Source organism: Rhyacophila brunnea, unplaced genomic scaffold (assembly GCF_057557595.1).
Source record: "Rhyacophila brunnea isolate RB1 unplaced genomic scaffold, BYU_Rbru_1.0 scaffold_20, whole genome shotgun sequence".
Taxonomy (NCBI): Eukaryota; Metazoa; Arthropoda; class Insecta; order Trichoptera; family Rhyacophilidae; genus Rhyacophila; species Rhyacophila brunnea.
In genome coordinates this window covers 32,404,747-32,420,036 of record NW_028232860.1, presented here as the reverse complement: position 1 = coordinate 32,420,036, position 15,290 = coordinate 32,404,747, and the positions used below count along the sequence as shown (strand labels likewise).

General features: G+C 35.6%; 1 protein-coding gene across 4 annotated transcripts in view; it reads right to left on the bottom strand.

Moving 5' to 3' along the window:
- Positions 1-1,109: 1,109 nt before the first annotated feature.
- The window catches only part of flfl (serine/threonine-protein phosphatase 4 regulatory subunit 3 flfl), a 28,269-nt gene continuing 14,088 nt past the window's right edge, over positions 1,110-15,290 (bottom strand). For 2 of the 4 annotated variants that reach the window (XR_015070756.1, XR_015070755.1), the window contains 7 exons: positions 14,724-14,881; positions 13,562-13,737; positions 12,375-12,565; positions 5,090-5,353; positions 3,765-3,967; positions 1,649-2,956; positions 1,110-1,461 (listed from right to left, as the gene is read on the bottom strand). Coding sequence is in view for 2 of the 4 variants with exons in the window: in XM_085947993.1 (XP_085804119.1) it covers positions 2,618-2,956; positions 3,765-3,967; positions 5,090-5,353; positions 12,375-12,565; positions 13,562-13,737; positions 14,724-14,881 (1,331 nt within the window). In the remaining 2 variants the exon portion in view is untranslated. Of the gene's footprint in view, positions 2,957-3,764; positions 3,968-5,089; positions 5,354-12,374; positions 12,566-13,561; positions 13,738-14,723; positions 14,882-15,290 lie in introns of all 4 variants that reach the window. The other 2 variants (XM_085947993.1, XM_085947994.1) reach the window with 1 other exon arrangement.

The following is a 15,290-nucleotide window of genomic DNA, read 5'->3' as shown; positions in this document are numbered from 1 at the left end:
AACACTCGCGGGAGAAAAATTGAAACACGAGTGATGACTCACCTCATATTGTTTATGAACGTAGCATGCATTGAGCGATGAAAGAATACACATTAAACACAATATCGCCTATGATAAATTAACAAATAAAGAAAATACTACACTGTGAGGATATCAACTTTATATTATATTTTATTTTACATTACCAAACAGTTCATGATTATTAAAACTATATCTACCTAATATCAAACATACCGGGGAATTTTTGTATCTAATAGACGGCAACGCTGTTTTTGGTAAAAGGTTTTCAGGAATATTTGCTATCGCAGACCACAAGAAACAATTTCGTAAAGTCTATTCTCGCTCGAATTTAATAATAGAAAAAATATTACAATATTTAATGACCTTTCCCATTGACACTGAACTCATCTTTATACCGCTCGAGTAATCGAATATGTTACATTTGTATTCTTGTTTTCAAGAGACAAGTCTAAAACATACATGAAATTACGACGAGTATACTAATCAAATTTAAACAATGAATATACAAATAAAACAGTATAGCAACATACTGACTTATCTCATTTTGTCAATCAAAAAATAGTTGGTATACCTAACCCTTTTTTCAAGTTTTATGACTCATCTCTTTCCACTGCATCCGCAGATTACGAAACAGTCCAATAGCGGTGAACGGAGAATAGTAATGTTTATTCACTTTGCACGCTGCACTTTGCGTCTGTTGATCGTTTCAAATGATTCCATTAAAAATAAAATTACTTTAATGTCAGAATAGTAAAATTCCTCATACATTGACACAATAATTTACTTATTTTTAATTTTTACGACAAAACAATTAAGAAGTACGGTGAGTCAGTTGTGTTGGCGATGTGGAAAAACTAATCTCTGTTCATTCTGTAAAATAACCACACGCACGAATCGTCCGTTAGAATCGACGATCGCACAAATGAATAAATTCCAAAGAGAAAGTTTAGACTAATATATAATCCATACATAGATTCTTCATCGAAATCTATATTCGAAAGGAATTCATGCGAATATACCGAGCATATATTAAAATATCCCTGTAAAAAATCTTCCCATAAATATTTTTTGTTTGTTTTTGTTTATTTAATGTGGAAAGAATTTTTTTTTAGATAAAAATGTATTTACATCAAAAATACATTTTGCTGCGATGGGTTTGCAATTATTCATCAGTGAAAAATTGACATTTTTTTTGTATTAGATAAATTAAATACGTTTAAATCTTCGATGAAAGGAATGCCAATGGCACAAAAACCTTTTCAATTTGTTTCATAGTTAATTACTTAAAACATGTTAACAAATACCGAGTCATGCGAGTTTCGTCAGTGAGCTGACATTGCTTTGTGTAAAAAGGACATAAATGATGAGTTTTGTTTTTGATCGATATAGATTACAAACGAGGCCGAGTGAACGCGATTGAGTCCTTACCAGAAAAGTAGTGTTATCATGAAATCTTTTTGTGTTGATGTCGATTGAACGCATTGCACCGATTCAAAAATCATGCGATACATGCGGCACGTCATCACTCTAATATAATAACTGTGGTGAAGTTGACGGGTTTAAATAATAATTTTGGTTAGGGCATGACATCATATCGGCTGTTATTAGAACTGATTTAGCGTTATATAGCGATAATACTTCTTTTCCACATAAGGGGTCAATTATTGAAATAGATAATACATTAGTCTCACATAACTCACAAAATTGAAAGAGAATTGAGTGTGAATTTTGAGATGTCTTGCAATAAATTAATAGTTCAACAGTGGACATAAACAAACACGCATCGCAGCATTGTGAATTAGAATTGATAAATAAAATATTCAACCACAAATTTATGAAGAGAAAAAATGGATGGCAAATAAATAACAGCACATGTTCATAATGAAAAAGGAAAAGGTCGCCGTTGTAAGCTTAGAATAGACACGGAAGAGACGGAACGCAAACAATTCATTCTTTACCGAATACGCACGTATAAAATATTCAGAGATAAGTCACTATTATATACATATGACATATTATATTATTTCACATGAAAATCAACATCATCATCGTCGATCGACCGCAGCATTGGACGCGTGTGGCGACGGGCGCCGCCGTTTTGATTCGCTGCAACTCATTCGTCTGTCATTTCGTTCATTACTATACAATGAGAGACCTAACCCGCACTTGAAATATTCAATACGACTCGATCAATCTCACATAAATAAAATAAAAAACGCTAATTGAATGTATTGAAGTTCTCTTCAAAGATGATAAAATATTTTTGATGGTCGAATAAATGAAATGAATTAAATAAAACCTGTCGTAAAAACATACACGGCGAATTTGCATTATTTGAAAAGTTCACTCGTTTACCTTTTAAAGAAGTTGATAAATAGGTATGTAGAATACAAAATAAATAAAAAGAAATGAGTAAAATTGTCTCATTTGAATGAACTTTTATTCATACTCAAGACAGTTAAGAAAGTACTGTATTCGATATCGGCGAGATTTGATTGACGGGTCGGACTCGACGGGAACCGTACGATACATGACAGAGGGCGACGGTGCGGCCACGGGTGAAGAGGAGAACTAGAAACGAACGGTGTCAGGTTGGTTAGGAGAGTCGCGGACGCTTGGCTTCTCTCTCCTGCGTCTCGGACGATTCCATGTCCAACGAGTCGGCGGAGTCGGACGCGTCGGGCGAACTGTCGGCGGGTTCGTCCTGCGGGTTTGGCCGCTCGGGGGGCGGCGCGTCCGGGCTGTCAGGCAGCGTGGGGGCGTCTCGAGCGGCTCGCTCAGGAGGCGGGGTGAGAAGGCGCGGTGCTGGCGGGGTCCGGGCGCCGTCTCTCTCCCTGTCCCCGTCTCCCTCTCCCGATTGGCTTTCGCTCCCTCCACTCCCGCTTTCGCTGCTCTCCTCTTCTGAGTCCGAATCGCCTTCATAGTCGACCAGTCCCTGATGACATTGCACATGTATAGTATAATTCACTTTAAATATGCATATGCATCCCTACCGAAATATGTTAGCAACACCTTCACAAAACCGTACAATGGCATTTAAGGCGATTTGCTCAATCTTCGCTGTCTTTGAGAAAATGAGCATCTTCATTAAAATTAACTGATACGTATTATAGCTTAATGCAGAGATGTCGCTGTTAAATTAAACCAATCAACGAATTCTAGATTCAGTGAGAATAATAAGAAACATGTCGTCTATATCGGCAGCATGAATTTAAATGTTGCTCAAGATTATTTAAGCATTCGGATATGACTATGCATTTGGCCCTCAGTTGCATTATTTTCTCCAATGTAACTGTTACGTTTACTTTAAGTGAGGTATTTTTCTTATTTGTTAATTCCATGAATAATTCAAAAAAATGGTAAAACAAAGTTTTCCTCACACTGAAATTTTTTTGTATTCACAAAATAACCTGTTGCAGCGCCTACTGTGTTGTCAGTAATGGTTTCAGTAACTGCAGTATGTAAATCTCTTTTTTACGAAGGTTCGGTTGATAACTGATAAGCGGGGAACAAAGAAACCATTTGTTTTCCGTTGCGAACAAAGTCACTGTTTTATTCACCGGTATACATAATTTTTCATCCCTACCCGAATCCTATCCAAACCCATCATGATTTTGTTTGAAGATTTTGGTTCATATCAAATTTCGGTAATCGGAAATTCTTTTTTTGAGGTCCTTGGAATCTCAAATTAACGGGGTTCTACTATATAACATGTACTCAACAAAAACACTAAAAAAACAAACCTTATTGAAGAGTTTGGGATCAGCTAGATGCGCATCGTGATGCTGCAGTGGCAGCGTGGTGGTATTGGTGTTAATCAGGGGGAGGGGGAGAGATGAATTTAAGTGTGGAGGGGACGACGACAGTGACAACGAGTGGGGAGGTGAGGGGGACGGGGACGGTCCATTCGATAGCACCTCTGCACTCTTCTTTTCTATTAACTTGCCTGAAAAAAGAATATCACAGACATGTTATAAAACGAGGATTCTTCAGTGGATTCGAGGACTAGTTTATTCTTCATCCAGCACAGGTGGGTTAATCAGACCCTATTTCGACAATTATCAATATCTCAAGCGATTCGGTTGAATGACGGTAAGTTATTGCCCTCTCAGTTGTCATCACTGATGGGCAAATTAATTCTCTACATTAGGAGAACAGACAACTGATGCACACCCATATATCAACATCAGTGTTGCCAACTTTACTGTCAACTGCCATTGACAAAAATATGCCAAAGAGAAAGAATATAAGCTAGTTGGCAGAAAAAATAAGTAATAATGTTGAACATTGTTTTGCGAGAACAAAATAATATATTGAAGAACAATAAAATTAATTGTTACGCAACTAATAAATAGGTAACAAATTTTGTCATCACTTAAATATCCTAAGTTATATTTAATTTATTGGTAAGACATTATATAATTATGGTACAAGAGGCCAGCATATTGATTTTCAAGCAAATTAGTGTAATATTTCAACTTTTTTTTGAGAAATTTTAAGCCGTTTACGGTTTTCATAATGACATAGTGGTACCAGAAAGGTTTGTCAGAACGGAATCTATGTTGCAATGGGCATTTAAATATGGCCGAAATTAATTGAAATCAAATTCTGTTGTAAATAAAATAATAAAATAATTGACTCAAGTCGAGAGGAATAATAAAATTAATGAAATTATTGTAATTTTTGTTTTACACTTGCATGTATGTATTTAATGGAGCGATCATTATTATTTTTTGCTTAGGTAGAGTTAGGAGAGAGTTTGCTTAGGTTAGTTGCTGGCACGTGAATTCCTTTTAGGCAATCGACCACCGATTTCTGACAAGGCAGTGTTGCCTAGGTTTTTATTTTGTAACCTGTCTCTTCAACCACAAGTCAAGTCTCAAAAATAACATATGAACCCCCACCAGTATAAAGCCATACTCCAAGTAATACGCATCCCAAACAATCGACCCACTGTCAAACCCGCTTTGAACTGATGAATTAATTATACGGAAGTTTTAATACTGTAACATCCGACAAGACCCGGAAAATACGACATGTAAGCGAGTAAATTTGAAAGATACCTTACCTATAGAGTCGAGATCGGTGGGAGTAGGCGTGGGGGTGAGGGCGTGTGAGTGTTTGCTGAGAAGGTTGTCGGCATCCGCATCGGCCGTATCGGAGAGGGTGTGCGGGTGTGTGTGGGCGTGCTCGGGCTCCGCCTCCCCCTCGAAAGGCTCCTCCTCCTCGAACCACATCTCTTCCTCTTCGTCCAGCTGTCGCGTGTCTCGACGGTTGCGTGACGCACGCAGTATGCTCGGGACCACGCCTTCTGTGACACCTGTCATGCCGCCTGAAACACACAACATTCTCCACTTATTAAATTGATGATTCCCATTTTTTTTTTCTTTCGTAGAACCCTTGGGACATTTTATCTCGGGGAACCAAACCCATATCTGTCTGACACATACACATATATGAATCGTCGAGTTTCAAAAACCATTGTGGACGATTTTTTACGAAAATGACCTTTGGATACCATTTTATTCATTACCTTAAAATCTATCTAGTTATCCAGGTGAGAGTTTCAAATTGCATTAAATCTCGTCAGGAAATCATTTTAAATATTTGGGTCACTTACAAAAACCACTCCGTATGCGAACTGAGTTTCAAAAAGCATTTAAAGTGATATCGGCCAATCAGGAGTTGCGATTAATACAAAAATGCAATATGGCCGCAGTACTGAATCTATACTCGGTGAGGTAAATCGCTCTAGTTTGCTGTTGATATTTTGTCATTTTCAATCGTATATAATGGATGATTATTTGATAAGTGTTACGAATTCTCTTCCTGGAACCTAAAGGAAGCGTTCAAGGAACCCAGATGCAAGGAAACGCAGCATGCAATGCCAAGAAAGGTAAACACAATTTGACACTTCAATCCGTGTTTTTGCGGCATTTTTGGTGAATAATCCATAGGCGTCCCTGACTTTATTCATTAACCTTTTAACAGCCCAGCTGAAAGTACTAGGTATACTCCCCAGGGCCCAGGAATTAATTATATTATAAAAAAATTAAAAGAATAGTGAAAAGTCCAATATAATGCACTTACATATATGAGACCTCAATTGAAGTTCGGCGAAAAAGTTTTTCATACACAATTTCGTGAAAATGTCTGAAAATTTTCAGGTATGGTAGGGTTGTCACAACACTGCACTTACAAGAATTAGTTTTTTTTTTTTTTTTTTTTTTAATATAAGTATTTTGAAAAATAAATTTTATAGTATTTTTGTAAAATGTCACCATAAATACTTATAGCACTAAGTAGTATACTAAACACATTAAAATCACTAAAAACTTTCTTGTGTATGGAAAATTTCGAAGCACGGTTCAAAACACAGAGCAATGTCGCACTGCTTGCACAAATACCTAGTTTCTTTCCATCTTTTCTGATTTTTTGTATTGGCACATACATAACATCTTCTTGCCGCATTAATTTTATTGTTAGTAGGTGGTATTTTACCCAAAAAATGTCTTTCTGTTAGCCTAGAGGGTAAGGGTGCTTTTCGCTTCAAAAGAGTTTTTGGTTCTAACTTATGTTTTTCGATCAGTTGTCCGATCACTTTCAATTGAAATTCACCCAGCGGTTGTTTTTTTCCAGTTTTTTGTTGGAACAATACATGGGCATTCAGCAGAGATAAATCTATCAAATGGAAAAAAAGTTTTTTTTACCATTTGACAGTTTTTCTTGTCGAATTTACAGAAGAAATTATCATATCACTACGATCCACAGCACCCATGTTTTTATTGTAATCAACAATGCATTCCGGCTTGGAAATCGGAATTTTAGTCTAATAGTCTACTTTTCCAGTAGGTTTGAAAGTATTGTTGTGAATTGTGGACAACATTGTAACATCCTTTTTATCCTTCCACGCCAAAGCCATAATTTCGTCAGTATGGAATGTATCGGTTTCCCCTTTTTTCAATTTCTTAGTAAATTTAAGCATCCCAATTCTGTTTCTCCTTACGGTTCCACAGACATTCGTCCGGTGATCATAAAGATACTTGAATAACGTTGGGCTGCTGTACCAGTTGTCAATGTACAATGTATGCCCTAGTTCCAAGTATGGTCCAAGCATCGTTACCACCACGTTGCCCGATATACCGATGTAATTATTTTTCTCAATTTCAGTTTGTTTTCCGGTATAAATGATTACATCTAAGACAAAACCAGTTTTGCAATCAGCCATTACAAAAAATTTTATTCCGAAACGACTAGCCTTCGTCCTGATGAATTGGCGGAATAAAAGTCTGCCTTTGAAAAGGAGAAGACTCTCATCAATACATATGTTCTGATATGGACACATGTACTGCTTGAAAGAAATTTTCAGTTCCTTCAGGACCTGTCTAATTTTATATAGTCAATCTCCGGGAACCTGCGTAGACGATCACTCAAAACTGTGATATTTTTTGTGGCAAATACAAATTGTCTGTTGGTCTCTCGGACTAACATTTCAACAAAAGAAATATCGATGAAACATCATTTCGAGTGCATCCGAAGTCAAATTATCAGCTTTGCATCCCGAAACGTTAGCATCGAAGGAAAATGCGCGTGGCTCAAACATATCCGATTTCCACTCAAATGTCGGTCTTTCAGTGGATTCCGGTGTGATAATTTCACTTTCATCGACTTCCAAAGTTTCCTCAAGTTCGACATCCGAATCATCACTTCCATCGTCTTCAGATTCAACTGTTTCGATAAGGTTATCGATTTCACCAACTTCGTCGATCTCATCCATTTTGAATAATAAAATTTGTAAAACTAAACTCGTAAATAAAACACTTTGTATACGCAAATCGAATCCGAAATACAAATAAAAAATAGTCACAACACTTAGTTCTTTGTCAATTTCTATCTAAAAACATCGAAAATATTTCTTTTCATTCAAGTTTAGTAGGTAAAATCTAAAACAAAACTCGTAAATATAACACTTTTTTATACGCAAATTGTATATGAAATATAAATAAAAACACTTGGTCACTCAATAGAAATTAAATTTCAATGTAAAAACATTGAAAACATTCCAATTATAACGCAAATCTGAATAAGAAAGCATTCCGAATTAGCATCCCGACTAAATGATATTCCGGCGACAACTGACTCATCACTATCGAATCATACCAACTGCCTATTGTACAAGATATCCCAGTGTGCAGGGGAATTTTGAGCTAACCCTGATTTGGCCTCTCGGGAAATTCCCTTATTCTCGCGATGTATGCGCCGTACAAATGTTTTTTGCTTGCAAGGTCTGATCAGAAATGTAGTTACACGTTTTAAAATTAAATAAATAAATATTTGACTCATACAAGCGCGTAGAACGGCTCGGCGTATATCGTACGGTACGGGCGCCTGAATCACCGCCGTGCATGACGTAAACGTTACGTTACGGGCAGCTATCAGGTTAAGAGGGGGCTCAAGAGAAGGAGATTGAAATATAATCTAGTATAAAAAGGACATCGGCGTCGTTAGGACGTTAATTTAAATCGATATTTTCGCAAAAATCACTAATCATCGGAGATTTTATTTTAAAAAAAAAAATATTATTGGTATTGTCGGCTGTCTTACACATTATTATTTGATAAACAACTGCACGTGTCCGCCGATCAGAAAACAGGGCTGTCAAAATATTATATGGATTAATATTTTTAAAATGTTAATTTCGTCATAGTTTTTAATCAAACCTGTTAAGTACATACTGATAACTTGGGTGGATATCGTAGCAAACATACTATTGATATATCTACGGGTATATTATTATTATTACCTAATTCAAATTGAGCATAGGTTGATACTCAAATACTATTATAGTATGTTTATGATTTCGAGAAAATAATACGATGGTATATAATCCATATCAATTATTTGAAAACATTACATTTGCATGTAGATACATGTATAATATAGTGAAAAGGTCAGATACCTGTTTAATTTGCAAGATAACATCAAAATTTGTATATACTAAATGAAGAATGACATTCATGAGTGAGCACGGCTCAAAGCTTGGAAAATGTGTTTTTTTTCAATTTGAAAATATTTTAATTGTGTATTATTTTATTACAGATTCATAATACATTATATAACTAATAGAACATACTGTTTTTTTCTATGAATAAAAAAGACTGGAAGGAACATATTGTGTCACGGCAATCAAGAAAGACCGGAAAATATGGCCAACAATGCATGATACACAAACAAAATTACCTATTTAAGTTTACCGCACACGTGCAGACCACGCGATATTTGTTTTTGCAAAGTCGTCGCTTTCCAAAATGGCGAATTTGGTTGCCAGTTTTTATGGCGATGAATCAGTATATTCCTTCCTGTCTTTTTTTATTCGTAGGTTTGTTTACTAGGTACACCAAGAAATTTCCATTTATAAAATCGGAAATGAGTTTTGGAATATAATACAACTAAAACTGGAAAAATTCTATCATGGGTGTTTACTTCTTGAATTAGTTGACCCCAGAAACAACAGGTCCATTCCACTACGTGAACCACAGTGGATATTATGCCGGGTCCACATTGGCAACATGTCGCCGGCAACCTCGTTAAATTTTACGATAAGTATAATTATCGTAAAATTTCTTAAGCCATTATGATAATTATCGTAAAATTTATCGAGGTTGTCGCGCGACATGTTGCCAGTGTGGACCCGGCATTAGATGCACAAAACTTGAATAAAATATATTATAAATAAAATTTAAAAAGTACAAAATAATTAATTGCGTCGACAGCCCTGGCGTCATTTTTTATACGCCCGCCAGTCGGATGGACTAATAAAAAAATAATGTGTCTAGTGACTGTATGTTAATAAATATTTTTAGGCACTCATGATATAAATTATTTCGCCCATTGGCTTTACATACAATTACCTACCATTTGTTTCACTAGTATAAAAGTTGCGCAGGCAAAACTAAATTCTACGTTTTAAAAAATATGCATTAGAATTCAGCAATACCTATTATTTTTAATACGTAGGTCCTAAACATTACAAATAAACACTATTCATTAGTAATGTTTTTTGGATAGCAAATGAAATAAAAATGTAGGTAGATATGAATTTCAACATCCTTCGTATGTTTAGTTCTCGGACAATTTCAGGTTAAAAAGTTATTAATATATTATTAAGTTTATATCATGGCTAACACATAATCAAAAAAGTTATCATATCCATCATATCAGTTGCAATACTTCCCACCAAAGAACTGATAAACATATTGAATTTAGTAACATTTATTAGAAAGTACTATTTTTTGGTCACCCCATAGCTTCACTTCACAAGCTTCACTTGGAGGGAGTTTATTGAGACAAACATTGGCGGCAACCTTTATATATTAATTAGTAGACCAGTTATTATGGACCACATGTAAAAAAATCATATTTTCAATTCTCAAGGCCGATTCTGTAGAGCGTCCCCTTAAGTTTAGATACTTTAATTTTTCGTGTTATTTTCTGATCTACAAAAAGAAACCCTTTTATTCCCGCCTGATTTAGCCTAGCATATGTGAAAACTCCCAAACGTTTTTTGCCAAAAAATCATAGATTTAGTTCTTTTTAAATAAATAATTCTATACAATATGTTTTAAAAATTTGAAACTGATATGAAACGTATAATTAAATTAAATTTCAAATATTATTGATGTTTAATTTCATAAAAGGCATAAAAGTAGTCAAAGTGGATTTATATTCTTTAAAATCACATGATGCGCCACTGGAATTTTAGCACTCTGTTATTTTAGCAAAGTGAGTAACGAAAACCACTCTGTTCTTAAAGGTGAGATGCAAAATTCACTCTATTCGACAATGAGTTTCAAAAACCATTCTGCACAGTATTTAATCGAATATATTTTATGTTACAAGTTATCTGCATACAAATTAAAAAGTTATATCACATTTAGTAACATATTTGAAGACAGTTACAAAAAAAGAATACATTTAATGATTCATGTGTATGCACAACCGTTTTTCGTGATTTACTCAAAACTTGAAAAACCTTCCAGAGTGTTTTTGAAACTCCATATATATGTGATTGAATTCCATAGAAAATATTTTTTTAAATTATCGTATTATTAATTATTTTGGACAGAGCTGCAGTCATTAATATTATGCACAATACTTCGCCTTCCGAGCCTACTGTATTGCATACATTTCAGTAGACAGAGCTGAGGTCACGTGACCTGACAATCATACAAAATACATCTGAATTTCTAACAAAATAATCATGTAAATACAATAGTTGAAAACAGATGGCGCTGTCGCATATTTTGTTACCTTTGATACGAATTCTAAATTCAATACTTCAATATTCCGACGACAAATGGTTCCTATCTATTTTTTAACTTTATAATATCTTTAGAAGGTAGGCTTTAAATAATCACCTAGAATGGAGCCTTCACTGCTGGCCAGAGATACCAGATAGAATATTGGATTTTGCTGAAAGTGTCGAATCTAAAAGTAGTACATCGTCCTTTTGAATGCAGGACACAAACTTAACTTGGAGACGCGAGATATTGGGCCTGAATAAGGGATATTTTACATATTTAGTAGTGGAGGCTATCAAAATTTAATGCTATGAAAATAATAAGAATAGGTATGCGGTGAAGTGAAAAACTGCTATATTGGAACCGTTTTATCCACGAATATGAATAGATGCGATTTCTTGACATTATTCTGCAGGAATCAGGCAAGACTGACGAGATTATTGTTATACGTAGTTGCTATGGTTGACTTAGTACTAGTTACGACATGCCAAAACCATCTAATTTCACAGTAATGTAAGTGATGTGTTTTGTTGACTTTACCGAGTTACCATAAAGATGTATGTTACATAAATGATGTATCATATGCATTTGAGATGTGATGTTGGCGCCGAATGCTTCGTATTTCTTGGACGGAGCACAGGGCGAACCAGTCAATCATCCAGAGACTGCAGATAAAGGAACGACTCTCGACAATATGTCTAAGACGAATTCTGCAGGTTTTTGGACATATTGTCAGGCGCGGACCGGACAACCTGGAGAGACTGGTGGTTTTGGGTGGCCTCCAGGGAGGGCGAAGCAGAGGAAGAGCGTCTGGGCGCTAGAGCGACCAAGTGAACGAGCTGACTGGGGGGCATCATCCATTCTGCCCTGAGAGAAGCGGAAGATCGAGAAGGATACAAAGTCTTGGTCACTCAAAGGATGACGAAATTCAAATGTGGTCACGAACCTCAGCCATGAGTGTACGACCAAGAAGAAGAGTACATAGTAATGGATAACGAATGAGTGAAACAAAAAAAGAAGTGTCATTGTCTTACTGGAGTATGTCTGTCTCACCTCTGTCTCTGTCTTTGGCCTTGTCTTGGTGCTGGTCATATTTGTTCTTGAGCGCTTTGAAGGTCTGCACGTATTCCACCTCGTCCAGGATCTTGCCGTAGATCTCCACCACGTGCGAACACAGCGATTTGATATCTTCTAATTTAATAAACTCAAACAATTCTAGTATCGCTGAGTCTAGAAGGTTATACCTGGAAAGCGACAACAGTTTTATGAATATAACCGCCCAAACCACAAACTAATTTTTTCTATTGCTTAAATCGGTGCTGCACAAATTGCTATGACGTTTATTGCAGCTCACAGCACTAGCACTATGCATATATAACATTATAATTGATTTTTAGTTTTCGATTATTCCATTTGAGTCATTTTTGCAACCCAGGTTTCGACTTTCGGCATCTTCAGGCACTATATAAATTGACGTTCGTTGTCAGTGTGTATTTGCCATTGTTTTTTTAGAATTTTTTTTTTCCGATCATGTCCGATCCTAATAGGATCATATGGGCCTCCCCAGAGTAGAGGTTTGTATTAACAGATTTTGTTTTTTACGAGAAATGGATGTCAGCCACTTGCTCAACCTATTAGGTCCATACCCTGACTCACACACAAATTGAAAAACAATATGTGTACTTGCCAGATCCGGGATTCGAACCTGAGACCCACGGCGTGATAGTCCAGCGCATAAGCAACGCGGCCACTGTGGGTGGAAGAATTATTAATAACTACATAATATGTCCTTGCTTTTCGTAAAAGGTGGATGTTAATAATTTTGAACAATCACAAACACCCAGGCTTTCAGAAAAACACATAAATATTGTGTCCTCACCGGGAATTGCACCCAGAACTCTCGGGTGAGTGTGCATAGTGCCTGAAGATGCCAAATTCTGGGTGGCAAAAAATGAATCAAATGGAATAGTAGAAAACTTAAATCAATAAAATTTTTATTCGAATTCCATCAAGTACAGCCCCCTAAGGTCGATATATATACGAAGTATATGACATTGTAAAATGCCTATATCTATTTATAATAACTTTTAAAGAAAATTGGGGGTATCCCACACACATACATACATTTGCAGTAATTTAAATTCAAAAAAAGTAATTTTTCTAATACTATAAGACGAGTTTATTTGAAATGCAGGTGGAAGTGCATCTTTAAACGTGTGATATCTAGAATAGATGCTTACCTTCCATTATTTCTAATAAAGGCGTCTATGACAGGCGCAAATAGGTTGCCTCTAGTGATGTACTTGTTGTAGAACTCATCCTTGAGGGCGATAATCTTTCTCATGAAGCGGAGAGCTCCTAACACCAGGAATGTGTGCGTCGATCGCATCAGAACTAAGATTTTACGCAATAAGTCCTGTAACAAAGAGTTTTCTTTTATTAGAAATCTGACAGCTATAACATAATATAAGCCCTGTATGCTAGGTCAGGAATCAGCGAACCGCAGCTCGCAAGGCACACGTGGCTCTTTGAAACCAAACTACCATATTTCCATAACTTAACAAAATCCTCTCAATGTCCATGTGAACTGATTAATATTTTTCTACATGTGATACTGATATGGTTACTATTGAAATCCAATAGCTGGACTTCAAATTCAAAGAGAGAAAAATGCAATCTCATTTCACAACATAAATGGGGTGCTATAAAAGATATGAATGTAGTGGTAATTTTTTTCAACACGGAAAATAGTTTTCCAAACTCATCTGATCAGTTGAAAAAACAATAAGTACAACCCTCAAATTTTCCATTCTACGGGCTTGGAAGACTACAAAAATACATAAGATGCAAATATCCATACATATTACTTTTTTTAATAATTTGTTTTTATGTTCAAAATGTAATTGAATATGTTTATTTTTACATATTCGAGAAGTACTTTAGTTGCACTATGTAGATAACAAAAACTAAAATGATCATAATATTATGTATAGGCATTCATCTAAAATATAAATTGTTTTTTGGCTCTCCTGAACAATTGGGAATATTGTGGAGTCGCATCCATCTGTAGGGGTTCCGCGAGATTTCACAAAATGCTTCAAGGGCCCTGCCATACAAAAAAGGTTAAGGATCACTGGTGTAAGTACTTATATTTCAAATCAAAGGTGCGTGTGATGCATGTATTGATATTATCATTCATCTACTGTACTGTCTTTGTTGCGCACTCAGTAAAAGGTCAATGACGGTTTTCCTTAAGGGAAATCCCCAATATCGATTGCGTATTCGACAATTATATAACTTGTGTGGTATTAGATTAATGTGAAGTGACTAATTGGAGCATTCGCAGAAACAAACAGTTAATATTGCGATGTTTAACCTTTGCAAATAAAGTAATGCGTTTACCTTATTAAATATACAGTTCTTAATGTGGTAAGTGTGGTGTTCTACGCAGAAAGATAAAAGCTCGAGCACCAGTCCTAAAAGCTGCACCGTGTGGTATTCTTCTTGGGGCTTCTCCTTCTCTTTTTCTTTCTCCGTACAGGTGTTTGATAACAGGGGACCTGCCATAACACATCAATTAAATCAATTTTAGAATTTCAATTAATAAGCATTACTATTAAATTATGTACCTTATATATTATAACTAAACAATGTTTCAATAGTCTACCTATACATACTAACTAAGGATGATGGTAGGCTGAATAATAATAAATACGGATAATATAAGATAAATATTCCAATGTTACAAAAGGAATGACATGGTCAAGGCAATAAGGGAACGAATGAATTAAAGGGCTTCAAGTCAAATAATATTATCACATGTGCAAAATTTCCTGGTACAAACAAAACACACTTTATGAAGTCAATTAACATGCTAAATTTGTGATTTCATGATTTTATGGATATGCGCACAGACATATAAATGGTGCTTCTTTACGTATACATAGAATTCGAGTAAAACGTAATACT